The sequence below is a fragment of the Fusarium poae genome, chromosome 1 (genome assembly GCF_019609905.1).
Source record: "Fusarium poae strain DAOMC 252244 chromosome 1, whole genome shotgun sequence".
NCBI classification, from domain to species: domain Eukaryota; kingdom Fungi; phylum Ascomycota; class Sordariomycetes; order Hypocreales; family Nectriaceae; genus Fusarium; species Fusarium poae.
In genome coordinates this window covers 823,018-849,576 of record NC_058399.1, presented here as the reverse complement: position 1 = coordinate 849,576, position 26,559 = coordinate 823,018, and the positions used below count along the sequence as shown (strand labels likewise).

The following is a 26,559-nucleotide window of genomic DNA, read 5'->3' as shown; positions in this document are numbered from 1 at the left end:
AGCTTCGTCCCGTCCCGCCGTCTTTTTCTCCAGCTAATCGATCGTTTCGCTCCAATTCTCTCTCCCCTTTCGCGTCTTCCACGATGAAGTCAGCCAAGGCCCCCGCGACAGAGAGCTCGTCGCACCGCCGGTCGCAGCCCGTTCGTCAAGCTCGTACCAACCCTGCGCGAAACACCGCGAACATGGGCCGCTCTGGTGTTGGCAGAGACTCGATCGGCGGTGCCGACCAGCCCATCGACATTTTTCCTGCGATCACTCACTTCGCCGATGCCATTACCGCTCTCCCCAAAGAGCTCGTCCGACATTTCACACTGTTGAAGGAGGTTGATGCTAAACTTTTCACTCCTGAAGAACAGCTCTTCCGACTTGTCGAAGCTGCCACAAACGCTCCTCTTTCCGAGGCACGTCCGAACAATGAAGTCTCAAGCGTTGCTGCTCCCGGCTCGGCGCCCATGAGCGCGCAGAACAGCTCAACCGGCAATCTTTTGAATAACAGCGCCCAGAGCGTGCCCTCGATCGATGAGTCTCACAGGGACCTCGTTTTCGACCCTTCCAATCTACCTCGCCGCCACCTTTTTCGACAAACCGCAATCAAGATCCAAGAAATGCTTGTGTCGCTCGAAGAAAAAAATCACGTCATTTCTACGGCCAATGAAGCGCTCGAAGCCCAGCTCACTCGAATCGAAGACGTCTGGCCGCATCTAGAGAACGAGTTCAGCGATGAGGCAAAATGGGGAAGCACCACGCACTGGGCATATCCTGAGAATAGATTTTCAAAGGCATCCAACGTCGATAGGACACGGCGCGACGGTGCCGCAGCAATCTCCGCCGCCGCACAGGCTCTTGCTGATGAGGCAGCCGCTAGAAGCGACGCCCGAAAGCAGGCCGTGCAAGCAAAGAAGGCTTCTAGAAACCATAACAACAATACCAATAACACCAATAATCATAACCACGAGTCAGAGGGTGATGACCATGACGGGAAGCACAAGCCTGAGGGCCCCAAGAAGACCGCCAAGTCAAGGAAGTCTGCCGCGGCGGCTGCAGCGGCGGCCGAAACTGCCAATGTCGGCCTGGGCATCTCTACAGCCACGACCACAAATGGAAACCCACCGCAAAAGCGACGTAAGGTCGAGAAGCCAACAAACGGTGCCACAGCGACAGCAGATCGTGCCATGAGCGCTGTCTTTGGGAACGCTGCACCGAAAGCGAAAACAACAAGCCCGCGAGCAACTCCTGCCCCTGAAGCGCCTAAGAAGAGAAAGGCTCTTCCTTCAGGCAGCGGACAGGCCAAGAAAAGGTATGTGCTACCGATCCGAGATGCTTCCAGGCAAGACGCTGACATGTTGATTTGTAGTAGAAACGGTGTGACTGGCATGTCGACGTCAGCCAACTCATCGCCCGTGATTACTGAGCTTCCCGAGCCAAAGCTCCCTCCTGTTCGCGCATCACCAGTACCTGTTCCTACCCCGAACCCAGCACCACCAACTCGTTCACGACAAAATTCGATACAGAATGCAAACGCAGAGAATAACAAAGCCCGGCCAACCTCGGCTCCTAATAAGCCCAATGGCAACATTGTTAACACGGCGAGTGTTGTACCTCCACCAAATAGCTCACTTCGTAACGGTACCACTGCCGAGCCCAAAACCCCTAAAGAGACAATTGTGCCGGTCAAGACCGAAAATCCTAAGAAGGAAACCGAGAGAACAGAAACTGTATCTGCCCCGCCAACTACCACGGTCAACACCATCACAAATTCAACCCCAGTTGCCCCTATAACCAGCAGCAAAAAGGATACTAAGAAACCTGACGAGAACGAACGTAAGAATGATCGTAAGAGCGAATCATTACCTCCAGCTGCCCCAACACCAACAGTCACAACGAAGAGTGGACGAGCCAGTAAACCGTCGACACCATCATTGGCAACATTTCAAGAGGCGGCGCCACCCCGATCGCGCGCATCAAGAAATAATGACGGCACCGGTATAGGAAAGAAGAACCACAAGAAACCTGGTCCTACTATCCATGCCACTGTTGCTCAGCTGGCAGACGAAGATACAAATAGCAGCATGCAGGGCGACGAGGATGACGTCGATATTGACGCAGATGAGCCGACATACTGTTACTGTAACGGAGTCAGTTACGGCGAAATGGTAGCGTGCGATGCTGATGAGTGCCCTCGCGAATGGTTCCATTTAGAATGTGTTGGACTTAAGGTTGCGCCAACATCAAAAGGTGAGTTTATACCAGAGCAACCGAACCAGTCAAGAGCTAACTGAATATAGCAAAATGGTATTGCGAAGACTGCAAGGAACGTCTTAAAATGGGCGGCAAAAAGTCTAATGGAAGATAGAAACCCAAAGGACAATAACTTGTCGTTATAATTCAGGGGCCCGACAATTAGCGATGGAACGAATTACATCTTGTACTGTCCAGAAGAATAACTGGCTTATGTATATGACAATGCATACGCATACATACTTACGGCGTTTCTTTTGTTTCTGGGAGAGTGGCGGAACTAGGTCTTACAGCACCCCATTGTGTCAAGTCTTTAGAAGGCATGCGTGTACTAAAATAATGGATTGAGTACCAGATACTGGATCCTAACACGGGATGGCGATTTCAATAACAAGTACTATTAGCTTGGGTAGCCTGTAATTTCATTACAGTTACGGTTTGAAACCAGCGGACTTTGTGCTGGGAGACATCTCTCTTTGGCCTGTTCCCAGTCCATGAGCAGGCCATCAAATGCGGAACATGAGATCCTTTCTTCACGATGTCAATTAGGTCCAGGGCCCTTATAACTTCGAAACGATGCTGGTACCAGATTAATGGATAGGGACGGCAGACAACCCGCATAGTCACGGTTCATGTAGCCGACGAGTGAACAACAACCGCGGCAACTTCTCTTATACAATTGAATCTGCAGTACTTTCGAATCATCTCTCTATTTTGATCATGTTATACATATCATCAAGTTTATCAACTTCCAACATATACCCAAACTCGCTAAATAACCACATCCGTCCATCTTTTGAAGAACTGAAGATATCAACTACCCCATCGTTTTGAAACCAAACGCCAAACCAAGGCCCAAACATCTTTTTTGCATCATCCCTTTATCCATTCATTTTTCTTCTTTCATGATCGCAAGAATGTCTTGAATACTGGTGACTCGGTGCAGTCCTCGTAAGGATAACCGATCTTGCGCAAGAAGTTGTGAAGCTCGGTGACCTCTTCGTCAGGACATAGTATTCCGGTAACGATCTTGCCGACGTCGCCGCCGTAGTTACGGTACTGGAACAAGCTGATGTTGAACTTGGGACGGAGCGTAACGAGGAACTTTTCGAGAGCTCCTGGTCTTTCGGGGAAGGTGAACATGTAAAGGCGCTCGTTGGGGACGCCGGATCGTCCACCGACAAGATATCGGATATGGCTCTTGGCGAGCTCGTCGTTTGAGAGGTCTGTCACGGTCATGTTGTTTGATTGGATACGGTCGATGAGGGAACGAAGTTCTTCGGATCGTTGGTGAGCGGGGGCTGTGAGTGAGACACCGATGAGGATGTTGGCGACTTCGTCTGTTGAATAGCGGTAACTGAACTCTGTGACGCCGTGGGGCATGATGTTGTTGATGAGTTCGGAGAAAGCACCAGGACGCTCAGGAATCTGGACAGAAAGAAGAGCTTCCTTGCCCTCACCCATGGTAGCACGCTCAGCGACGAATCTCAAGCGATCAAAGTTCATGTTGGCGCCGGAAGTCACAGCGATGAGGTTTCGCTTTGAATCGTCCGAGGGGTTCTGGCTGACGTATTTCTTGAGACCGGCGATGGAAAGGGCACCGGCGGGCTCGAGACCTGAACGGGTATCGTCGTACATATCCTTGATAGCGGCGCAGATTTCATCGGTCGACACTTCGATAACATCGTCGATGACCTCCTTGCAGATGCGGAAAGTCTCCTCTCCGGGAATCTTGACAGCGGCGCCGTCAGCGAACAAGCCAACTTCCTTGAGAAGAACACGCTCGCCCTTCTTTAGCGATTGCGCCATGGCGTTGGCGTCGTGAGCCTCGACACCGATGATCTTGACGTGGGGAGCCATGCGCTTGACATAGAGACCGATTCCAGCAATGAGACCGCCGCCGCCGACACAGCAAAAGATGGCCTCGACCTTGGCCATGTTGACCTGGCCGAACAATTCGTTTCCGATAGTACCCTGGCCAGCAATGACATAGGGGTCGTCAAAAGGAGGGATGTTGATGAGCCCATCCTGGACCTCTCGTCGTGCACACTCCTCCTTGGCGGCGTCAAAGTCAGCGCCGTGCAAGACCACATGTCCACCAAGACGGGCAACGTTTAGATGCTTGATACTGGGAGTCGCTTCGGGCATGACGATAGTCGCAGGAATCTTGAGCTTGCGGGCAGAGTAGGCGACACCCTGGGCATGGTTACCAGCGGAGCAGCAGACTACACCCTTCCAGCTCTTCTTGGGATCGAGATGAGCCATCTTGTTGTAAGCTCCGCGCAGCTTGAAGCTAAAGACGGGCTGCTCGTCTTCGCGCTTGAGGAGGACATTGCATTCGAGTCGGTTGCTCAGGTTGATGGCGTGGGTGAGGGGAGTGATCTTGCAAGCCTCGTAAACTCGAGAAGTCGCGCTGGCGATGAGACGAAGGTACTGGGAATCATTTCTGTTAGCTTCCCAGTTGATACCATATCAAAAAGTATAAAACTCACGTCGGGGTATCCAGTAGGAAGAAGGTATTCGTCAGGAACAATCTCTTTCAGGCGAGCCTGCTTCTCTGCAGATGGTGTCGAGGGGTTGGCGCTGTACTCAGTCAAGGCCATTCCGGTCATCGGCGTTTGCGGGCGAGATTCGCCATTTGTGCCATTGACGGCGCCGTTGGCAGGGACGGCCACGATGGGATCAGCAGAAGGCATCGTGAGTGTGTAGAGAACAAGAGGAATTGGTTGTATGAGAGAAAACAAAGAAAGGTCGAGACACAAGAATATCTAGCGTTAGATTTATTAGGTAGGTAGTTGTCACCGCCGAAAGATCGGACCTGAAATTTTGTTGATTTCACGGGTATGAGTCGATTGGCACAGGGTGACGTAGATTGTGGAGTGTAAAGCACCAGATAACAAGTCTCTATACCAGGTACGAATATTACGTTGGCGGACTCGCCGAGGCCGATATAAAGGCCGGTTATCGTCTGATATAAGACGTTTATGTTGCCTTTTGATTCTGTATTGACTTGTAAATATGGATAATGACCTGATTGACTGACAATAACTAACAGGGAATTTGTGTTTAATATTATCAACTACCTTAGTATTTATACGGAGTACCATGTTTAAATTGCCATTCTCTCATTGGTATGGAGGGGTTGGTGCAGGGTCCGTGGGGTTCGATATCGGAGGTCAATATTCGCCTATTCTTACAATGTTACACCTGTTATTCAAAAGGCGTATGAAACAATTACACGACGGATTCCTTTGAGCAATCATGAATTTATTTATACAATTTCCCAAACCAAAATATTGCTAGACCAACTCCTAAACTCCTTCCCTCCTAACTTCTTATCATTCACTTTCGTACAACTTCATCATATGATGGTGGTGGTGCTTCTCTTGCAATGTGTTGCTGGTTGATAGCATCCAACTCATAGAGACCATCATCCTTGGGCTCTTCTTGAAAGCTCCTTCTATCAGGAACACTCTCGACTTGAGGCTGCCCGACAAGACCAACTCTCTGTGCTCCCGACTTGACCAGCATAGCACCCGCCTGGTACCTCTCGGCCTTCTGGAAGTTCCTATTTGCCCGCTGTTCTGCGCGAAGCTGGGAGCGATCAGCGCGCTGTAGTTGTCTTTGAGCGCGACGTTCCATCTTGCGCTGGTGGCATGAAGATCGGCCCGCGTAGTTTGTGTATCCAGGGTTGGGTGAAACCGTGTAGATTTGTTGGTTTTGGTTTCGGCGAGTACAGCAACCGCCTGAGCGAGTGCCATTGTCATCTTGGCTAGCGAAGATGGTACTGATAGCAATAACAAGACCGATGAGACCCATGATGAGAGTTGATGTGAATAAAAGGTTGATGTTATGAGTAGAGAGTTGTTTATAATTGTTGAGCTTGGTAACTGTAGCGTGACTGATGTTCTTGTATTGATGATGTTCCTTTTTCTTGGGGGAGAACTCATACTCTTATATCCTGTGAGACTATGGTTATCTTCAAATGAAGCTATCCCTAAACTGCACTCTCATTCGAGATACAACGTAGCTATGCGAATGCGCAGCCACCTTCGGCGCAGCCACTGTAGCTCGAATGGTACACCCAAACCATGTTAGTGTACTTCTGTATAGGTTGTCGCGAGCCATCCAGCCAATCTCCATCGTTGAATGGTTCGGATTCGCCTTGTGCTAGCGTTGGGGCAGGGTAACTGCTATCAATGATGTCAAGTCCTACCTATTCTCATTATTTGAATTTGGAATTTAAGGCTTGAAGCGGTGCGAATGCGGGATGCGACGTAATTTGACCATCTTCACCTTGGACTGACACCGAGAAATAGTAACATTGCGGTTCTCAACTGGTTTGGTTCAATGCAGTAGCTAAATCCTGAGCTGTCTATAACCTGCTATCTATCGCGATCTATCATGTCTATCATCCCTAACAAATCTGTTTCCATCATAAACGTAAAATATCATAATCATCAAAATGCCCGGGAAAGCTCCCAATATGCTCTAAGCAATGCGATTCCTCCAACCTGCGTTTCCACAGTTCGACCTCGACCCCGTGTATTGGGATCCTTCACTCCTCGAGTTGATGGTCTTCTAGTCCTTGGAAAGAGTCTATCCCCAGCAACGTCCATAACTTGCTGGTCGGGTTTTGACTCCAAAGGTGACAAGCCTCCCGTTCCCGGAAGCCATCTGTGGCTTCCTCCCCACGTTTCACCCGCTGGCGTTCCTCGGTTGCGGTAATCAGTTGAGTTCTCAGCGTCGTGCTTGATGCCGTCATTGTCCAACGTGACGCTTGCGTCAAAGATGCCAGCACCCCACCACATACCGAAAAGACCAGCATCGTCTCGTGTTTCAATGGCTGCTAGGGCGTTGTGCTTGACCCAGCCCAAATACGATTGGCAAGCTTTCGCATGAATAGACTTGACTTTCTTAAAGCCACGAGGATCGACTATTCTGCCCTGTCTACCCCTGAGAGGTTCAAGTGGGCTGCAGAATGCTGTAAAGTGATGGAAGAAGATACCTTTGAATGCCTGGCCATCTTGGGAGCAGGTGCTGCTAGCATCGCATTGTTCTTCCAAGATTCCTCCTCTTCCAAGCCCACGCCAGGGCGGCAACTGGCCGGGACCTAGGCGTCTTGTATCATCCGCGGGCTTGTCGCCTTTCAAATCCCAACCCGTCGCTTCGATCACGGATTGGATCAAGCGATGACCATCTTCCAGGTACGATGCACTACCGCTGACAGACCAGAGTCCTCTTTGGCCTGTTAGCAAGACACCCTGGTTGTACGTGTACACCATTTCGTCTCGAATGTCGCACTTTGTGTTGCCAGGTTTGCTACTGTCAATATGATACCCATCGACAAAAAGGCCGCGGGAGTTGGTCATGTTGACGTCTATCAGCCACTTGTATCCCTCAATGGCGGCCTCAAGATGTGCCGGGTCGTTATCCGGGAACACAGCATTGTTGAGCCATGGAGCAGTAAAGTTATCGCCAGGAAAATGTTCGTACATGGAGATTGAGGCAGAAATCCATAGTTCGTTGGTGATGGCGTTTTTGTAAGGGTTCAAACGAGGATTCCAGACCATGCCTCCGTTGCAGAATTTCGTTTCCCAGCCGTGAGTCGCCAAGTTCCAGAAGATGCGAGAGCGATGCGAAAAAGATGAGAACCAGTTGTAACCTTGCCATGGCATGGCATCAATCATGTCCTTTAGACTATTGGGAGCAGTTCCCTTTGATTTAATCTTGGGATAGTGAAGTTCTGCATGAGTGTTTACGAATTTGATAGCTTCAATCCAGCCAAGAACCACCCACAGGATGTCATCATAGGCCTACGATATCACGTCAGTAAGCGTTTTATGCCTTGTGGATATACTCATGTACTCACCTGTCCTCGAAGTGATAAGACGTCTTGTCCAAAGTACGAGCCAACAAGTTGCGCATAGAAAGTCGAAATAATGTTCTCTTTCACTCTCCAATCATCAACACCACCCAAGTCGACAGTGTTAATGGCCTTGGATAAAGTGGTCAACATTCCAGCTACAACTGTTCCTGTCACAGCTGCAGTCCAATCAATAGCAGAGGGCCATGTCGCATAGTCTGGTTCAAAAAAGGTGTCCTGCAAGGTTGAGAGAGCACTGAGAGCATCTTCGAGAATCTGTGTCTCGGCAGGGGAAGGTTCAGATTTCTTTGGTGAGAAACTTAGAAATGTTTCTGGAATTGCACGACAGTTTGTTGGTTGTTCATCATATATGATAGGGCAATAATCTTGCTGTGCGTTCTCACGACTAGGTGCAGCTGAGATGGGCTTGGTTATCGCAAGCACACTGGCGACGCCAGCAGCGACTTTGAGCCATGCCATTAGAGTTGCGAAGGCCACCAAATTGTGCGATTTTCGGATTCTTGAAGTTTATTGTAGTAGATCAGAAAAAATTGGTTGGATCAGGCCGCGCGGTTTATGAGATAACTTGATCCATGTCATGTATTTATGGTGGCGATACGATTTCGGAATATGAAGATGCAAGATAAGCAAGATCTTAAGAAGGTACAGGACAGATTTATAGAGAAAGGAGAAAAGAAAGGAAGGAAAAGGCCAAGAGTAATATCTTCACATGAGAAAGGGAAAAAGGCCGCAAGTTTTGCGACAGTATTGAATCAGTGTCAAGTTTGTTTGCCAGTCAGGATTTAAAGTCGACATGGTGTAACAGAACAGGCGATCTGCCCCACCACGAAACGAATTAAGCAGGTCACAAGATGGGTTCTAGAATACTGTGCTAGAGGTTGAAGAAACGGTGAGAAGTTGAGGTTTATTCGAGTCATGATAGAACGATAAAGTCTATGAGAAAAGCCAGTACATAAAAGCCTCTGTCAAGATTCTTCGTTTTGATTGAGCAAGTCATGAATTCACGATAGGCGGGTAGTGCCACATTAATAAACTTCGCTTGTCAGTGGAGAAACTCGTTTCGTGGTTAATTAAATCCAACGGGTTTAATTATGATTATTGACATGCAAGAAGGAGAAACCCCTGGCAGAGAGTCAACAAAGACTGCATCGTTTGTTATCATAACAGGAATGGTTCTCAACTTTAGGTTAGCTTTGATGGATGCACAAAGAAACACGACTGCGACTGCAACTGCAACTGCGACTGCAACTACACGCTCTAGACGCTTTGGACCTGCAGCGTGAATGTGGATTTGATCTGGAACCAGCCCCGCGGCCAACAGGGCTTTAGTTTGACGGCTCATCCCAGCCAATCATCATTCGAGACATGGACCAGATTTAGCGGTCTTAAGGCTCCAAAACCCAAATTCAAGTGGCTGGTAGCAGCTGCCAAAGTGGATCAACATGGCGCTTTGTTTACTTTTGTCCCAAAACAGTCGTGACCCCTTCCTTCCTAAACACAAGTTGATAAACCTGGCTGAGCGTCACTTTCTCTTTCTCTCCACCAAAGCATTGCCATTGTCACTTCCATTCTTACATCTTTTTTGATTTCTTATTTTTCACGCCTTTTCTTGACGCGTGTTTACCCACCAGATGTATCACAGTCTTTAGTCGACATATCATTGACTTTAACTAACCATTATCACCCACCTCACACAACACGGACCCGACAGACGCTCTTATACGCGCCACGGGTGCTGTCGCATCCTCGCTTAATTAATATCGTCACATTCTCAAACCTCTTCATTCACTCACGCACGCACACAGCACAACGCGTGAGAAGGAACTATGGAGGTCGACACCGTCACCAGATATCGTTCCCGCATTCTTAGAGAAATGAAAGCAAACCGCGATAACCCATTCAACTCCCCGCCATCATCCACCGGTTCTCACGGCACCGTCAGCCCAACAGTTTCTTCCGTATTTTCTGACCCAGACGGCGAGTCTACACGGAGACTCAACGAGGACATTGCTCGCGTTACTGCTCCTCGCAACCTACCCGTCAATTGGGAGGCTGCCCACCGCAAGTGGCCCGAGTTCTTTGGTGCTCCCAAGACACGCGAAGTGCCCGTTTACGACGACGACACTGACACTCGACCTATGAGCGCCGAGTCAAAGGAGAACAAGCCTCCTGCTATCAAGTTCCAGATCGACGACATTACACAAAACACCTGGCAAGGTTCCGCTAGAACGCGTTCCGAGATGCAGCCTCGTGTCGATAACGAGTCCGACCTGTCATCAATACTCTCCAAGTCTCCTGCACGAGCACACTCCTACCAATCTTGGAACAAGAACACACATAACCCCAGCCCACTATCCAAGGTCCACAACCGAGTCTCGTCCGAATCAATGGTTGGCGAACAGCAGCAAAGAGAATCTCTATCAGATGCGCTAGACCGTCTACGCAGAGGGGCAAGAAGCCCTGATCTTCAAGACCAAGACCAGCAAAAGTCATCACCGCATATGTCTTCTGCCAAGTCCAGCCTGACAGCTGTACCCCCATCACCTGTATCTATCGCTAGCCCTGCCCACAATGAGAGCAATGCCCGCTCTTTCTTCATGCCCGACATCTCCCATCTTGGTGATTTCGTCGATGGCACACTTCGATTCACCGGCTCAATGAGAAACGGCGTTCCCATTTTTGTCAAGAATGGCAGGGTTCATGATCGTTTTGAGAAGCCATCTCTCGCCGCTCATGCTGAAGTTGACGAAGTTGATGTGCCTGAAGACGAAGAGAAAATCTTTGTGTCGATGGACATGATCCGTGACGAGATAAACTCTCTTCAAGAGCACTACGATAAGGTTCACGAATATGCCGAGAACCTGCAGCAACAGGTTGAGCGACTGGAGGCTCAGCTTAAGTCGCGAAAGTCCTTCGACAAAGACTACGACTCTTCTCGAGCCAATGAGAATCTTGTGGCCCAAAAGAACCGTAAGTCATATTCCTCCACCACTGAATAACAAGCGACTAACTCATTGCAGGTTTGGAACTTGAAATCTCTACTCTTCAATCCCGCTTAGAACAGGCTTCCCGTAAGAACACCTTGAACGAGATTGAGAATGACTCGTTGTCTCAAGAACGAGACCGTGCCGTGAGGAAGCTACAAGAAGCATGTGAAGATATTAACAAGCTCATGCGTAAGCTCAACACGAAGCAAAAGGAGCTGGAGACAACGCACAAACAACTTGAGTCAACAGATCAGATCCGTACTGAAAACGACACTCTCAAACGGGATTTGATGTCTATAAAACATGGACGCGACTCACTGGAGTCTGAGAACAAGACACTGTCAGCCGCCAATGAGACCCTTCGTAAGGATTATGAGGCCTTGAAGGAGGAAATTGAGTCCCTTCGCAGTGACAACGGTGCCAGACACGGTCACCAGTCCTTGATCAATGAGAACCGTTCACTACGAACAACAAACAAAGCTCTTGTCGATGAGAATGAGGTACTGCGCGAAAACCTTGACGAGGCCCAGCATGAACTCGATGCTGCCAAGGAAGAGATCGAGAACCTGCAGCAAGAACTCCAGAATGCATCACAGGATAAGTCATCGCTTGGCGAGGACAATGCAAGCCTGGTGCGACACAACGAAAAGTACTTTGAGGAGAACAAGATCCTTCGACGTGAGAACTCCGGATTCGAACGAACTACGCGTGATCTTCATGACAAAAACAAGAAGCTCAAGGAGGAGGTGGTTTTCCTGAAGGAGCAACTAGAATCCTACCGTCCGGTCCCCAAGGAAGACTTCTCTGCCCGTCTTGATGATGAGACTGAGGAGAACATGACATCGGCTTTCATTCCTGACATTACCATGAACAGCACCGATAATGTTGATACTGCCGAGAACGCGCAAGCCACCCAGACCAAGGAGATTACCGGGCAGACCGATGATAGTATCAGATTGCCGACTCTTCCTGATATCACGGAGGAGGAAACTCGTACCCACACCAAACGCGACAGCACTGTTCAAAGCGAAACTAGGCAATCGCAGAGCAAGACTAAGAACTCCAAATCTGGCACACAACAAAAGGTTGCCTTCTCCATCCCTGGAACGACGTCAAAGAAGAGCAGTTCCAATGTCGCCAACCAAGGAAGCAAGCGTCGAACAACATCCGATTCTAAGAGGCGAAGCTCTTTGAAGGGTATTGCAACTTACACCTACGACATGGACACAGTAGAAGACAACGACGAGACGACTGGTGCTCAATCAGTTGAGAACACCACACAGGATAACGATTACTCGACACAACTGGACGTTGTTCCCTTGCCACGTAAGGAGGCCAAGGGAACAGAGCAGAAGCAGAAGCAGTCGAACACTAAGGACTTGACTGTTCAAAGTCAAAAGTCTCAGCACTCTCGATCCCATTCGCGGTCTTCACGCAAACAGGTTACGACTGATATCACGGCTAACAGCATCAAGAGCGACAAGGATGCCTGCCCTGTTCTCTCTAATGATGCCAGGAGAGTTCTTGACGATCTCTGCGAGCACGAATGCAAAAACTGCACAGTTTGCAGTCGCATTACGTCTCACCGTGGCATCTTTTCTTCCGCTGATATTGTTGCCGGTAAGAAGCGTGTTACCATTCGACGACCTGTCCCTGTCACGGATCGTGACCTCTCAGTCGAGGATCCTACTATGCGACCTTCTCAGCACCCTGGCCATGCGCTCGCTGTAGTCATCAAGGGCTTGGAGGATGAGTCTCACCATCTCCAACTCGAGCTTACCCGCATTCAAGCCAAGTACAGCGGCCGGGACAAGGCTTTGGGTCGCCGTGATCGTGTGAGCCTTGCTGAAAGCATTCGTACACTGCTCAAGCAACTTGAGGCGAAGAATGACCAGATCTACAGCCTGTATGATGTCCTTGAAGGCCAGAAGGCCGCTGGCCAGGCCATGTCGGAGGAGGAGATTGAGCTGACTGTGCTCAACATCACGGGCATGACAGTCCGCGATGCCACAAGTCACAGCGACCAACTTACTTGGGAGGGTATCCCTGAGTTATAAAAATTGTTGACATGATATGGAGCGTTACGGACGTGTGGAATTTGATATTAGCCATGAAAAGGCGTTTTGGGTTCAGAAATTGGTTCTTTGGTACTGGTGTATTGGCCATCGCGGATTAGATGGCTTTACTTGGGGAGTTTGGAATTACCAAGGTCAAATGAATTAGTGTATTGCGTTTTGTACAAATTTGACTCGCTATTATTTGGCGAGAATGACTATGAAGATATTTTTCAGTTGAATTCATTACATCCCTTTGGCAATTTTTAATATTTGTTCTGTTGATGGTGAAGTTTAACAGAAAAAGGTAGGTAAGGTATCCTTGATTTAGGTCTAACAAATATGAAATGATGTCCGTTTTACACACCAGCCCAGAAAAAACACAAAATATTTTATAGCTACTCTTCATCATCCTCGTCGCTATCATCAGCGCCATCATCCATCTCCTCGTCCTCTTCATCTTCGTCGTCGTCCTCGGCTTCGCTATCTTCCATCACTTCATCTTCCACATCAGCCTTCTCATTCTCTCGTCGCTTGCGGTCGTCCTCCCTTCTAGCCTCCTCGAGAAGCTTGGCACGCTCAGCCCGAGCCTTGCGTTGTCCAACAACGAAAGCTCCAAGAGGTGTCTTGGCAGTGTCAAAGTCACGTAGGAAAGCATCAACCTGGGCGCGGTCCTTGGGTGCGAAATCGACCTTGGAACGTTTCTCCTCGATGAACTTGGCGTTGGCCTCAAGCTTCTGCACAAGAAGGATGAGTTGACCGGCGAGCTTGGCGTTCTTGTTGCCAGAAGTCTTGTTGCGGGCTTGCTTGAGCCAGCGCTTGAGCTGGATGAGGATAGGAAGGGCGAGCTCAGGGAAGGCAATAGAGGTAGCCCAGAGCATGAAGTACTCGCTCAGAAGTTCGGCGAGCTGCTCACCGATACCGTCCTGAAGAACACGAGTTCGGAGGTATGACTTGGGTGCCTTGTATGATGTGGCAAAGTCAAAGGGCTTGAGGGAAGCGGCCTTGGGGGCCTTCTTCATCTCAGTTGAGGTAAGGACCTCGAGAAGGGGAGAGGCTAGGGGAATGTAAGTGCCAGTGGCGCGAGAAATTCGGAGGAGTGAGCGGATGAGATGGAAACGGAAGGGGAAGTAGACGGCGGTGGGGATCAGGCGCATCGCTCCGAGAGTAACCTGGACGAGAGGGTAGATGAGGAGTTTGAGCTGACTCTCCTTTCCGGCCTCGGCCTCCTTCATAGGACTGCAGTGCTCGGCGAGAACACATGACCAAAAGTCGAGAGAGTGGGTATACTGCCAGTTGTAGACGATGCGGAAAGCGTCGTTCTTGTTGTGCACGATACTGTTGCGCAGATGAATGGCGAGCTGTCGGATAAAGGAGAAGGCGGTGGTGTAGCCAACAGCCTGGTCGATGCCCCAAAGCTCAGCAGCAGAGTTCTTCATGAGGTTGATGCCCTGGATAGTGTTGGCGTTTGTGACACGACAGCCCTGAATAAGACCTTGGTAAACAGCCTTGAGGACTGTCTCCCGGATACCCTTGTCACCGATCACGACCAGACGTCGCAGAACAAGGAACGCTGTGATCTTTGTTGTCTCGGAACTGGCAGGCTGAGCCCAGAAGTTGACGACGGACTTGGCGAGAGCCTTGACGAGCTTCTTGAAAGAGAGGAGGTAAGGGAGGATGGGGGTGATGGAGGAGAGAGTAAGCTTGAGGGTCTTGTCGTCGGACAGAGAGCTCAGGAGGTGCATAATAGAAGAGGTGTATGTCTTGAGCAGTAGAGACAAGGTGTGGAATTTTCTTGACTCGGTCTGGACGTAGACTCTACCGGAGGCGGACTCCTTGATAGGGAGATGGTGGTTCATAACCGTGGGAATCTGCTTGAGAGCAAGGAGCAGGATGTCGTTGTAGACCTCGGGACTGTTGATAACATATCGCTGCTCAGTCTCCTCATCAGTCTCGTTCAAGTGCGCGGCGCAACGGAAAGCCAACACGACCTGTCGAGCAGCTCGTAGGGAGTTCTTCTCAGTCATAGCCTTCTTCCATGAAGCAACAAGCTCACGGGTCAACTCGTTCCCTTGCGCGACCGCGGCAGACTCTGCCTCTGCCTCTGCCGCCTTCTTGTTCTTTTTTTGCTTCTTCTTGGGCTGCTCTTCTTCTTGTTCCTCCTCGTCGTCACCGCTGAGCGCATCGACTTCTGAGAGATCGGCATTGTCGTCAAAGTCGAGGACCTCGGGGTCGTTCTCCTTCAAGAACTTGTAGAATTCGGGATCCTTCTCGGCGAGCTCGTCCATGGCTTGTTTGCTCATACCAAGGCTGTCCGCCTCTTCGATATTGTCGTCGCTGTCGTCGCCAGCAGCGAGGGGCTGCTCGTCCATTGAGTCATCACCGCTGGCTTCGTTATCCTCAGCGGTGTTACCGTTCCTCTTGCGCTTTCCAAGCTTCTTCTTTTCGTCAATAATCTCATCGAAACCACCAGAAAAGAACTCGTCGACGCTCATGTCGTTGATCTTCTTGCCCTTGGCGCTTGGCTTCTTTGCCTCGGCATCATTGTCATTCCTGATGGACTCAGCATCCTTTGATCTTCTGAGTTTCTTCTTGTCCTGCATCTGCTTGCGCTGCTTGAGCTTGGCACCAGCCTTGCGCTTCTCCAACGTGCCCGTTAGATGTTTCTTCTCGAACTTCTTCGTCGCCTTGAGGTTCCTCTTGCCTGGCGCCATTTTGAAAACTTGTACGCGCCTTGGCTGGTGAAGAATTCGACTTTTGAATTGGGGGTAGTTTTTGTTTGTATGGGTCTTCTTCAGAGGCTATTCTTTTGCAACCAAACCAAAAACCAAAAATTTTGCTGCAAGCTTATCGATAACGGAAGATCGGCGAAAACGACAGGCGGTGAGATCATTCTGCCAGGTCCCTACGTAACATGTCAATGTCCCGCAGGCATCCATCCATTCATCCCACCTGAAGCTATAGCGGCGCATTACTTTATAACCTTATACATTTACAAACCAATGCTACATTCATAATGATTCCACGACAAGGCTACGCGCCAACTCCGCATAGTTATATTCCCAATACAAGTCTTTCTGCCACTATAAATCTCGATGAGGTATGTACTAAACAATTCTACTTATACCATTACCAAGCTAATAGTTGAGTCTAGGAAGTCAAGCTTACAAACACCCGTGCCGAGCGCGATCTCCAAGAATCACTCGCCGAGCTCTTTAGCATTATAATAACACTCGATGAACTCGAAAAGGCCTTCCTTAAAGATGCTGTCCCTGAAGCAGAGTACACCGAGATTTGCGAGCGATCGCTGAGGCAGTACAAAGCGCTGCTTGCGGATGAGACTATCGCCAGGGAATTCGGAGATCTGGAAGAATTCAAGGCGAGATGGGATGTAAGATACTCTCTAGTGTCCCGATTGACAGTTCATATCGAGAGCTGACATTGGTATAGCTCGAAGCACCTCGCGCAACCGAGCGCATTCGTGTAGGCATGCCATCTACAGCCATCGACCGAGCCCCCTCAGCATCAACTCCCGCCCCCGCCGCGGCAGCCAACAACACCAGCGGTGTTCTCATTCTCGAAGCCACCCAAGAATTCATCACCTTCCTCGACGCAGTCAAACTCGGTCTCCTTTCCAAAGACCAACTACACCCTCTCCTGTCCGATGTAATTCAATCAGTAAACCGCGTTACAGATAAGGATTTTGAAAACCGCGGCAAGATCGTACAATGGCTCATCACCCTCAACCAGATGAGGGCGACCGATGAGTTGAGCGAGGAGCAGGCGCGCGAGCTGGAGCTGGATATCCAGCAGGCGTACCAAGGGTTTAGAAGGACTTTGACTTGAGAAGATATGTGTGACATGATGACTTTTTGTATATGTTTTTTTGGAGAGCGAAGATGCATGCTTACGCCAAATGTCTACATGGCTGTTAGAAGTGGTGTTTTTAGTCTATATACCCACGAACCTTCATTTTATAATCCATGACTCGTACAACTACACCAAGAAGGTCCAGAAGCTGGGGTACACAAACTCGGACTCAAAGATCCTTCGGACCTGCTCCAGCACGAATCTCTCAACCTTGCCTACGTTCTTGAGACTTTGTTTTCCACCAACCCGTTCACCAATCTCGCTTTCCACACGAATCTCCTGCAAGAGACCGCCAAATCTCGGTTTGTGATGTTCGTTCTTTGCAGCGCCAGCAGTACCCTTTGAATCTTCCTCTGTATCGTCAGGACCAACAGCCGCAAGCGCATCATCTGGACCAAGGAAGCAAAAGTGCACACGCTTGCGAATATGCGCCAGCACACCCACGCCGTCAAAAGTCAAGCCAGTAATGTTGAGCTTGAGCGGGATGCCCACGAAGCTAGGCATGGGATAATCGAGTAAAATCTCCGCTGTAAGGTTCAATCGAATATCACCGTTGTAGCGTATCCTAAAGACAGCCTGCACATCCTCCACACGAGGTTCTCGCGGTCGTCGTCCAGCTTCTTCCTCTCCCTCCTCTTCATCGTCATCATCAACAATTGCTGAACCGCCAAGATGTGTATCTCTTGTCGGTGGCCTCGACGCCTCGACTGACGTAGGTGCAAGCGTAGACACACTTCCTTTCTCACGCAGACTCTGCAGCGGGTCGAGACTGGCCTTGAAGTTGTCCACAGACGTAAGACTGCTCTGTGATGGGTTCCGGGTGTGAATCGGAGTCCCCCATTCGCGTGCCGGAGTTCCTGGGACACTCATCCAGTTGGTGTGATGTGCGCTTGCAACAGCAGCCAAAGGCGTATGTGTACCTGTGCCAAGGTGGCTCTGAAAGTAGCCCAAACCCGATCCTCCCAGAATTCCCGGCGTTGATGTTCCTAGGAAAGGACTTCCCAAGTCATGACCCATCATTTCATTTCTCAACACCTCGCTTCTCAACCCACCACCTCTCCTCGTGGATCCTCCCCACGGTGCAGGACCAGGCCTCATCCTCGTAGGCTCCGGAGGTGGCGGTGGGGGCGACGGCTCCTCTTCGCTATCTTCCTCATCATCATCCAAATCTTCTTCGTAGAAATCCGGCAATGGATCCGTAATGTCCTTGAGCTCGAGCGTTGGGGGGATAGTTCCAAAGTCGAAACCGTGTACTGTTACTGAGCGGATGAATTTAGGTAGCGGAACTGTCTGGAATTTATCGTGGACGAATTCCCGGATGCGTTCAGCGAGAGCGTCACCATCGGGACCACTCGTGAGCGTCTCCCAGTTTAATTCAATCGACATTGAATCTTAATTTCCTGGTTCTTGTTGATGTCAGGTTTATGTGCTTGTAGGTTCAGTTGAAGAAGTGGATGAGATGATGGACAACTTTTAGTGGCTTATAGCCGCTACAGGTGTCACAGCCCCCCAAAGCGTCATGAATAAACTACAGTCACTCCAAGATTTACTTCAATGCCGACAATAAAGCAATATATCTATAATTCAATGCATTTCTCATATATAATGCACTCCATTGTATCGCTTATGCTCCCCCCTTGTTGAATGCCTTCATGAAAACCTATAATGACGCTGATGCTTACTTGTACATATAATAAATGCAACCCCCCCTCCAACGTGTACAATGGCCGTCGTGAACTGCATGTATACTCTGTCTTTTATTCGTGCTTTTCATCTTTGTCTTGTCTTTCTTTATAAGTGCTTCAGCGAAGCATTTCGGGCTCTTCGAACCTAGCGCGCCCATAGTAATGCGGATACTGAGGATTGTTGAACAAATGCCAGCAGTTGGGCGCCTGTAGAATGTATCTATCTCCCATCAGTATTCGAACGATTTTGTGCAATAACTTCATCAACATACCTTGCCATAGCCTCTCGGAAACGAGACTTGTATTCTTTGGGACTTGTAACAGTAGGTCGATTGCGGCCTCCACCTGCAAATCCACGATCTTTGATCCAAGATTCGAGCTTCTTGTCCCATGTGTATGTACGAATGCAGTCAATGATACCAACCACGAGTTCCTTGCGAGCCTCGTCAACGGCAATCATGAGTGAGTAATCCATCACGTTTTGCCTTGCCAAGAACAGTGTATCGTTCCACACTGAAGCACGAAGTAGTTTCTTTGAATGTTCTCTTGCAAACAGAGGCGACTCATAGATGTACTCGACCATGTTTTCGTCAAGAAGCACTTCGTTCTGCTCACCAGTAGACTGGATCTTGCGGTTACGCATAGAGCCCTTGAGATCAAAGATTCTTGTTGCAGTGCGGTCGTAGAAGAGATTTTCAGTGATCAAGAGATCCAGTTTGATGTCAGTTCCTGTAACTGGGTTCTTGATGAAAACTTGGAAGAAGCCCAGCATCTTGGCGATGACAGAGGGCAAATCGTGGAATAGTGCTTCCGCCATGATGTTGAAATAGCCAGGAGCAAATCGCAAGAAAGCGGAAGTTTCGATAGGAGAAAGAGACTAAAGAATATTAGCTGACTGAAACACAAGACTTACTTATCTTATAGAACTTACCTTCAAGATGAGTCGATCATCCAGTGTCTTGAGGAATACTGACTTTGTCTTGCCGCCCTTGGAATCCCACTTGAGGCATCGTGAGAGTGACTCGACGATACGTTCTGCAACACCGCACTTCCTCCTGAGAGCATCAAACTGCTCTGCGTAAAAGATCTTGCAAGTCATCGTGGCAGATCCTTCCCGGAACTGATACTTCAGATGAGTTCCTGTGACACGAAGCAGGCTCTTCTCGAGGTCTGTTTCAGATACCCAGTCGATGCTGTCAGACGGAAGAGATTTGGACTCTCCCTCGACGCCACTGTCACTCTCGCGTTGCATGATTTCTTGTGCTTCTTTTCGAATGTTGCGCAACTTGTCCTTGTAGTCTTCGCTGTTCAGGGCGAGTGCAATTACTGAGCTTGGCTCATCCTCACGCACAATGATATCTGAATCGACAAAGATGTGATCGCTAGGATTGACAGGATACTCAAGTTGGTGCCAGCCGCTCGCACCTCTCTCAGCCCAGAAATTGGTAAGATATTTCATCAAGCTTGTCTTCTGATGTTTAGGTAGCTCCAATGGGATCTCGCTTGCATCGACTGAGTCTGCGATCTCCTTGATATCGTGCAGATACTCGTCTGTGGCTGAGTTTTCGAGATCGGCAGTTCTTTCTTCGTCGTCAGAAAACGTCTGACTGGTGTTGGCAATAGTATGCTCATCGTTGTCCTCCTTTTCCATCTTCTCATCCTTTTCGTCCTGTTCTTTGTCTTGGAGCTCTTGATGTTGTTCATCGTCCTCGTGCTCTTGCCTTTGGTTGCCATGCTGTTGTTCTTCTATGCTCGCAGGTGGTTCCGCAGGCGTCAGTGGTTCAGCAACAGGATCCGTCCTTTGGCGCGACTCGGACTTTCGTGAAGCAGTGCTGCCAGCTCGTTTACTAGCTTCGCGTTCAGCGACACTATCAGTCGGAGGGCTTGGCTCCTCAAAAGCTTCGTTCACATCATCGTAAACCTCAACAATGGCTTTTGTGGTGGTTCTTGGTAGCATGGCTCTAGGTTGGCGCATGCTTGCAGCACGCTTCTTGCGGTCTCGGATTCGCTCCTTCTCAAATTCACGACTGAGCTGTTCAAAGTGCTTTGCCAGCGTTGAAACCTTGGACTCTCTCTTCTTATGGACAAATCGCGGGATTCCCGAAGCAGTTGCCTTACCTCTGTCTTTCAAGTTTCTCAAACCCAAGCGATCAGAGAGCTTCTTATCCACTCTGATCGACCCTTCAGGTGTTGTTGCTGACTCGGATCCTGTAGACTCAGAAGCACTCGTCTTTGACTCCTTGGTGCCAAGGCCCTTCCCAATCCCAGACTGTGTCCTAGCCAGTGCACGAGTTGGATGGGAAGTCGCCCTGACCATAGGAGGAGAAACTGCCTGTCCGGCTTTACGTGGTGGTGCACGCTCTCCAGTAGGGGTGGGAATCGAGGATGCCCCTTGCTCTCGTCGGATTTGATCCACCTTCTCCGTCATGGAAGGCATAGGAGAAGGCAAAGCTTCCATAGGCGATGGCATAGGCTCAGCAGGGTCGGTTGTAGTTGCATCGAATGGTTTACTAGGTGCTTTCGGTGTTTGTTCAGGGTCGATAGCAAGAGGCGTTTCTTGATCGTCTACGTCTTCCGAGACCTCGGCTGTTTCTGTTGGGAAATACTCGGAAGGAGGGTTAGATGGTGTCAAAGGCGTACAAGCTAGATCCAATGCTTCTACCCGCTCGATAGCACCCTCTGCTGGGATCTCGACCTTGCCGTCGTCATCAGGGACATCTTTCTCATCGACAGGCTTTGATGAAGTGACACTAGCCTCCATACTGGTGTTGTCGGTGTAGTCCGTAGGCTGAGTGCTCTTCACTTCCTCTTCCGTGAATGTCTGAGAAGGTCGCTCTTTGCTGTCGACGGTTGATGGAGTGCCGCCCTCGTTTGACGTGAGCGACTCCTTCGACTCATTGTCAGTGAACATCTTTTTCAGTTGCATGATTGTCAACTGGCGCATATCCTTGTCGCTCAGGAAATCGGCTTCGAACTTGGTAAACGCTTGGTCCCATTCCCCGGCTTTCTCGAGCATCTCTCGAACGATACTGTTGAAAGGTACCACCTCGTAGTATTTTGAATTGACGTAGATATCTTGCAGCCTCTTCACAATGAGTGGTTGATCCTCCTTGGCCTTGGCCGTCAAACGTTCAACCTCAGACTTGCAAAGATCTGCTTTTTCAGGCAGGACACTGTCGATTCTAATACACATGAGCCTTGACTTGACCGAAGTCATGAATTTAGCCCATCGCTCCTCCATTCTTGCAAAGATCTCGTTCTTGAGTTTCAGGTCGTTTGTCACTTTCCATGTGATTCTTGCCCGCGGCACAACGATCTCCAATAGATCAATAGGGTCCCAATGTATGCGAATTCGAGCACCCTGAAGGCTGAAATATCGAACATGATCTCGGTGATGGTCGTGAGGACAGTCATGCATGTACTTCATCTTCAGTCCACGCCCCCAAAAGAGGAGCTCCAAGTATTTGCCAAAAGAGTATTTGAAAGTAGCTTCCGACATGGTCCTTTCTTCGGTGTCCTTCTTGCAGATCTTGCAATATGTCCACATCGTAATACCTTCAAGGTCAGCCATGGGAGAGTTGTTAGGCAGGTTCTCCACAAAAACTGTGATGCGAGACTGGTCATGAACATAAGTTCGGTGGTGTTCTAGCATCCTGCGCTCGCAACCATTAGAGGTGCAGACTTGATTCATGGTGTATGCAAGATCTTCAATGTATTGGCCCAACGTGCAGTCAGGATCCATGCCAGTGTCGATGTGTTGTTCATCATAGAAATTGATGGCAACCAGAGATGGTTCGGTACAAGGGATCTTGGTCTCTGTGCAGATGACGGAATACAAAACGACTATGTTCTGGTGAGAGTATGGATCGAAAAGATCGAGGTTGCCCTGAATGTATGTCTCCCATTGACGTGTTTGGGTCTGGTAATTGTACAAGGCCTTGTCGTACTCAGCATCATGAACAGCTCGTAGAATTTCCATGATTTGCTTCGGTGCCTTTTGGCCTATCGCCTCGACCATCTCGGGCTTGATGAGTTGGAACCGGGGTGGATCTGCTTTCTCAGGGTCACCATTTTCGTCGACAAAGTAATCGTGGTCACGGAGCCGGCGCAAATAAAGTAATCGTCTCTCCTGCTCGCGTGCCTTCATTAAAAGGTAAGGCTGGGTAAATTTGACGTATGGCGAAGCGGACAGGATTTTGGTTTCGTATTTGGACACCATGTCACTATAGTAAGTTGGCATTGGAACGTCATCTGGAACTTGACTGGTCTGGTCTTCAGCAGCAGGTTCGGGCTGCTCCTGGAGAGACGCCAAACGTTCGCGTTCTTGGGCTAGTTGGCCCGACTGGTCAAGGGAGCCAGTATCATCAGCTTCAGCAATACTAGAGCTGTACGCAGTAGTTTGAGAAGGCGGTTCACTCTCACTTGCAGGGTGATTAACCACAACAGCGGGGCCGTCTCTCGAGTGGTCAACACTACTGACACTCTGAGATCTAGTACTTTCCACTGGTAGTTGCACAGAGTTTGCCATGGACTCGCCGCCTTCCGGAAGCTCAATAGACTCATCCCTCAGCAGGCTTGACTCAAGCTTCAGGTTGTAAACAACGTAAACCATGAACTCCATGATGTGCTTGACTTTTGAGAGTACTGTGCTGTTAGCACCTCTTAGTGCGATTGTGCATCCGAGCTCAGGCGTGCAACCAGAAAGGAAAATGTATGACTTCTTGCGGCCAGGATAGTCATTGTTCACAAATGTTCGAACTTCAAAGTTTGAGCAGCGTCCAATCTGAACGGGCAGGGCCAGCATATCAAGAGAGGAGATGATATCTGTTTCAGCGCATCGCGAGACAGCCTCAATGACCGTGTGCTTAACATTGTATGCCACTGAGATGTTTGAATCGGACAGATATTGCAATGCCACGCCGGATATGCTTTTCTCGGCAAGGAGAACCTGTGGGCGAAGATTCGTGATTCTCTGCACCACAACACGCAGAAACTCCTTTTCTTGCTCGATGACGGGCTGCAAGCTCATGAAATGCTGTTGATGTCGCTGGTACTCAATAGGGAACGTCACAAGCATGATGCGAGGATTGGTGATCCTGCGTGGCATGCTCTTCAATGCCAAATTCTTGGTAAAGACTACGCCAGAGATGTAGGCTGTATCGCCAGGCTTACCACCCGGGATCCTTTTCAGCTTGACATAATGTCTGATATCCATATCTTCGCCTTTTGCAACGTCAGGGTCCACATCGTCCGTCGCCCGCAAAAGGATAGGCACCAGAGCCTTCTGCCATGCCGGAGGATTTGGAATTTCTGCATCGTCCAGCAACTGATGAAGAAGCTTGTCAACGTGCCTCAAACTCGATGAGTTGAGCTCGACTTTGGGCGCCTTCCTGTGCTGTAAAGAATCACTTCTAGTGATTTGGCTTGCACTGTGGTGAGGCGTATCCAATGCAAAGAGCATTTCAGACGACTGCGATGGCCCCTTGTACACACCGGACTTTGGGCGCGGTGATGGCAAGTAGTGTATACTGCCACCAACATTGCTAGTGTTCCGTCGTCTTGGTGGCCGACGATAGGCCCCGAGACTGCCTGGGAGCTCATCGATTCCACTTCTGCTCGCGAAGCTCATGCCACTGATACTCTTTTCGCCTGCCCTATGGCGATATTTCCTATTAGCATTGGCATAGGGGGTAAGCTCTGACTTGTCGTCGCCAAGGCTCCCAGGCTGCAAATCACCCGTCATCGTCGCGAAGAGACTCATCTGTTCATCTTCACTCGATTCGTCGGACATGTAATCAGCCAGTTCAGGATCGATGATGTTATCGTCGTGGAAGGCTGAAAACTTTGGCTTCTTAGCATTCTCATCGTCGACCACACGTCGGAACGGCGCCCTCTCCTCTGGTGCAGGCTTGAATCGGTTGAGGAAGCCACTGTGTTTGGAATGGTGTCTCTTATGACCGGCGGATGAGTGTGGCCTCGCACTAAGCGATTTGAGGGATCGTGAAGAGCCAGGTCTACTCAACTGGGGAGCATCGATCTCCAGAATAGCTGCAGTACGAGACTCCCCAAGGCGGCGGGTTGCAGGTATAGCCATCATGGGTGTTGTTACAGGCCTTGAAATAGGCCTGGAGTCTTCCGACCCTTCAGAAGCGACGCCAGATTCATTATCTCTTGGCCTAGACTGGCTAGCGTTGCTGGGAGACTTTGCGTGGCCTGAACCAAAGAATCTCGGCATAAATGATTGCTCATCTCCAGAATCATCTGAGCCACTTCCGTCAAATCGTCTGGTGATGACCTCAAGACATCGCTTACAGACCCGCAACGAGCCTTGCACGCCAAACCTTTCTCCTGATATGACGGTGGTGCATTTTGAGTCAAATATGCAGCCACAGGTGCGGCAATGGTGTTTTCGCCTGAACGCACTAAATGGTGTTTGACAAAGAAAGCACTCTTTAACAGTGTCATCTTTCATCCAAAACTCCTTACTCAAGACCTGTTTTCGCATACGGTCAAGCTGTGCGTTGACCTGCTCCGAAGCCTCTTCATTGCTGGTAACAGTACCAGGTATTCTGAAATCGCCCGAGGCCATCTTTTGTGGTTTTGGGTTGTGTGAGAAGGAATCGTGGCATACTGAATCATGTGCGGACGTGCTGACGTGGCTAGGCTCCGCAGTACCTCTGTCCAAAGAAGATTCTCTTGAGTTCTGGTCGTTGGGAGATTTGGATCGACTGATTCGATCAATAACAGCAGGTTTTCTCCTTACACTATCGGGCGACAACAAAGATGAAGTGACGGAAGGGCTTCGAAGACTTCGTGTCTGCAAGGTTTGCAACGAGGGTGTACGGTGGTGATGTGGGCTTCTGGGGCTCGTTGGGCTCTTGAGGCTCTCCTCTATACTCGAGTTATCATCGCGCTTCGACCTAGGCAGTAATTTGCCATCTTTCGCATCGTATAAACTGGCCGAAGACTCGGCGGTTGTTAAATGTGCTTGCAAATCGACCCTACTGCTCACACTTTTCCGACTGGACCCGACACCACCGCTATCCTCGGTGCGCAGAGTGGTGTTACTAGGATCTCTATGTACCGTGATAGGAGCAATCGTCGGGTCGGCGGCGATAGAGCTGGGCGCCTTCTTTGAAAAGCTTTGACGGTTTGTAGAGTTGGCCTTTTGATTAGACATAAGGCTTATGCTCGATGGCTTGGATGACTGAGGCTGTGGCCGGGGCTCGATAATGCCACCAGTTGCTTGGGCTGAAGCTCCATCGTTGGGTATCACTTGAGAGGACGTGGTGGACATGGATGCACCAGTCTCGGCTCGGCTCAGCGAGCTGATGGACGCTTTCGAGCCATGGATCGCAGTGATCGAGGTTCTTTTTGAAGAAGGTTCTGACTTTTCTCCAGCGGTTTGTTCCTGAGGCGACTTTGGAGAACCACCACCTACAGCTTCCCTCAGTCGACTGTAAAGACCGCTAAATCCTTGCTGAACGAGGTCACCGGTAAGTCCCTTGTTATCGGAGGTGGGTGCTGCTACTGGAGGCGGTGCAAAGTCGTTAAAGGTAGTAAGAGAGTCACTCTGGCTTGCAGAGGTGTGTATCTTGTCGAGTGCGTGTGCCAGTTGGCCGGTAGTAATCGAACTGATAGAATCACGGCGGGTTCGGACAGGGGAGGTTTCTGACGCTATAGAGCCAGCCCGAGGCGGCGACATGTTGGAGATGCAGTTATCTCGATGATCGGTAGCAAGGTTGATAGATGGAAGTTCAAAGCGACTCGAAGAGTATAAGTTGGGGGTTGGTATGCGGGTATCCGTTGATAGTCGACTGAAGGGTCCTATATGTCTA

The 26,559-nt window shown here is 49.6% G+C and overlaps 9 protein-coding genes across 9 annotated transcripts; 3 read left to right on the top strand and 6 right to left on the bottom strand.

Moving 5' to 3' along the window:
- Window positions 1-83: 83 nt before the first annotated feature.
- FPOAC1_000309 (uncharacterized protein) lies at window positions 84-2,353 on the top strand (the record flags this gene model as incomplete). The annotated part of the gene is made up of 3 exons (XM_044844925.1): window positions 84-1,297; window positions 1,355-2,235; window positions 2,286-2,353. The coding sequence occupies 3 exons, from the start codon at window positions 84-86 to the stop codon at window positions 2,351-2,353; spliced, it is 2,163 nt and encodes a 720-aa protein (XP_044710841.1).
- Window positions 2,354-3,141: 788 nt separating this feature from the next.
- FPOAC1_000308 (uncharacterized protein) lies at window positions 3,142-4,934 on the bottom strand (the record flags this gene model as incomplete). Its single annotated transcript, XM_044844924.1, has 2 exons — window positions 3,142-4,671; window positions 4,731-4,934. 2 exons carry the CDS (start codon window positions 4,932-4,934, stop codon window positions 3,142-3,144), a joined length of 1,734 nt encoding a protein of 577 aa, XP_044710840.1.
- A 646-nt stretch (window positions 4,935-5,580) lies between these two features.
- On the bottom strand, window positions 5,581-6,057 carry FPOAC1_000307 (uncharacterized protein; the record flags this gene model as incomplete). Its single annotated transcript, XM_044844923.1, has 1 exon — window positions 5,581-6,057. One exon carries the CDS (start codon window positions 6,055-6,057, stop codon window positions 5,581-5,583), a length of 477 nt encoding a protein of 158 aa, XP_044710839.1.
- A 641-nt stretch (window positions 6,058-6,698) lies between these two features.
- On the bottom strand, window positions 6,699-8,584 carry FPOAC1_000306 (uncharacterized protein; the record flags this gene model as incomplete). The annotated part of the gene is made up of 2 exons (XM_044844922.1): window positions 6,699-8,054; window positions 8,111-8,584. The coding sequence occupies 2 exons, from the start codon at window positions 8,582-8,584 to the stop codon at window positions 6,699-6,701; spliced, it is 1,830 nt and encodes a 609-aa protein (XP_044710838.1).
- Window positions 8,585-9,951: 1,367 nt separating this feature from the next.
- On the top strand, window positions 9,952-13,169 carry FPOAC1_000305 (uncharacterized protein; the record flags this gene model as incomplete). Its single annotated transcript, XM_044844921.1, has 2 exons — window positions 9,952-11,095; window positions 11,146-13,169. The coding sequence occupies 2 exons, from the start codon at window positions 9,952-9,954 to the stop codon at window positions 13,167-13,169; spliced, it is 3,168 nt and encodes a 1,055-aa protein (XP_044710837.1).
- Window positions 13,170-13,564: 395 nt separating this feature from the next.
- On the bottom strand, window positions 13,565-15,880 carry FPOAC1_000304 (uncharacterized protein; the record flags this gene model as incomplete). The annotated part of the gene is made up of 1 exon (XM_044844920.1): window positions 13,565-15,880. The coding sequence occupies one exon, from the start codon at window positions 15,878-15,880 to the stop codon at window positions 13,565-13,567; it is 2,316 nt and encodes a 771-aa protein (XP_044710836.1).
- A 302-nt stretch (window positions 15,881-16,182) lies between these two features.
- Window positions 16,183-17,012, top strand: FPOAC1_000303 (uncharacterized protein; the record flags this gene model as incomplete). The annotated part of the gene is made up of 3 exons (XM_044844919.1): window positions 16,183-16,266; window positions 16,321-16,557; window positions 16,617-17,012. 3 exons carry the CDS (start codon window positions 16,183-16,185, stop codon window positions 17,010-17,012), a joined length of 717 nt encoding a protein of 238 aa, XP_044710835.1.
- Window positions 17,013-17,162: 150 nt separating this feature from the next.
- Window positions 17,163-18,422, bottom strand: FPOAC1_000302 (uncharacterized protein; the record flags this gene model as incomplete). The annotated part of the gene is made up of 1 exon (XM_044844918.1): window positions 17,163-18,422. The coding sequence occupies one exon, from the start codon at window positions 18,420-18,422 to the stop codon at window positions 17,163-17,165; it is 1,260 nt and encodes a 419-aa protein (XP_044710834.1).
- Window positions 18,423-18,838: 416 nt separating this feature from the next.
- FPOAC1_000301 (uncharacterized protein) lies at window positions 18,839-26,426 on the bottom strand (the record flags this gene model as incomplete). The annotated part of the gene is made up of 3 exons (XM_044844917.1): window positions 18,839-18,941; window positions 18,994-19,598; window positions 19,653-26,426. 3 exons carry the CDS (start codon window positions 26,424-26,426, stop codon window positions 18,839-18,841), a joined length of 7,482 nt encoding a protein of 2,493 aa, XP_044710833.1.
- Between the last annotated feature and the right edge of the window lie 133 nt (window positions 26,427-26,559).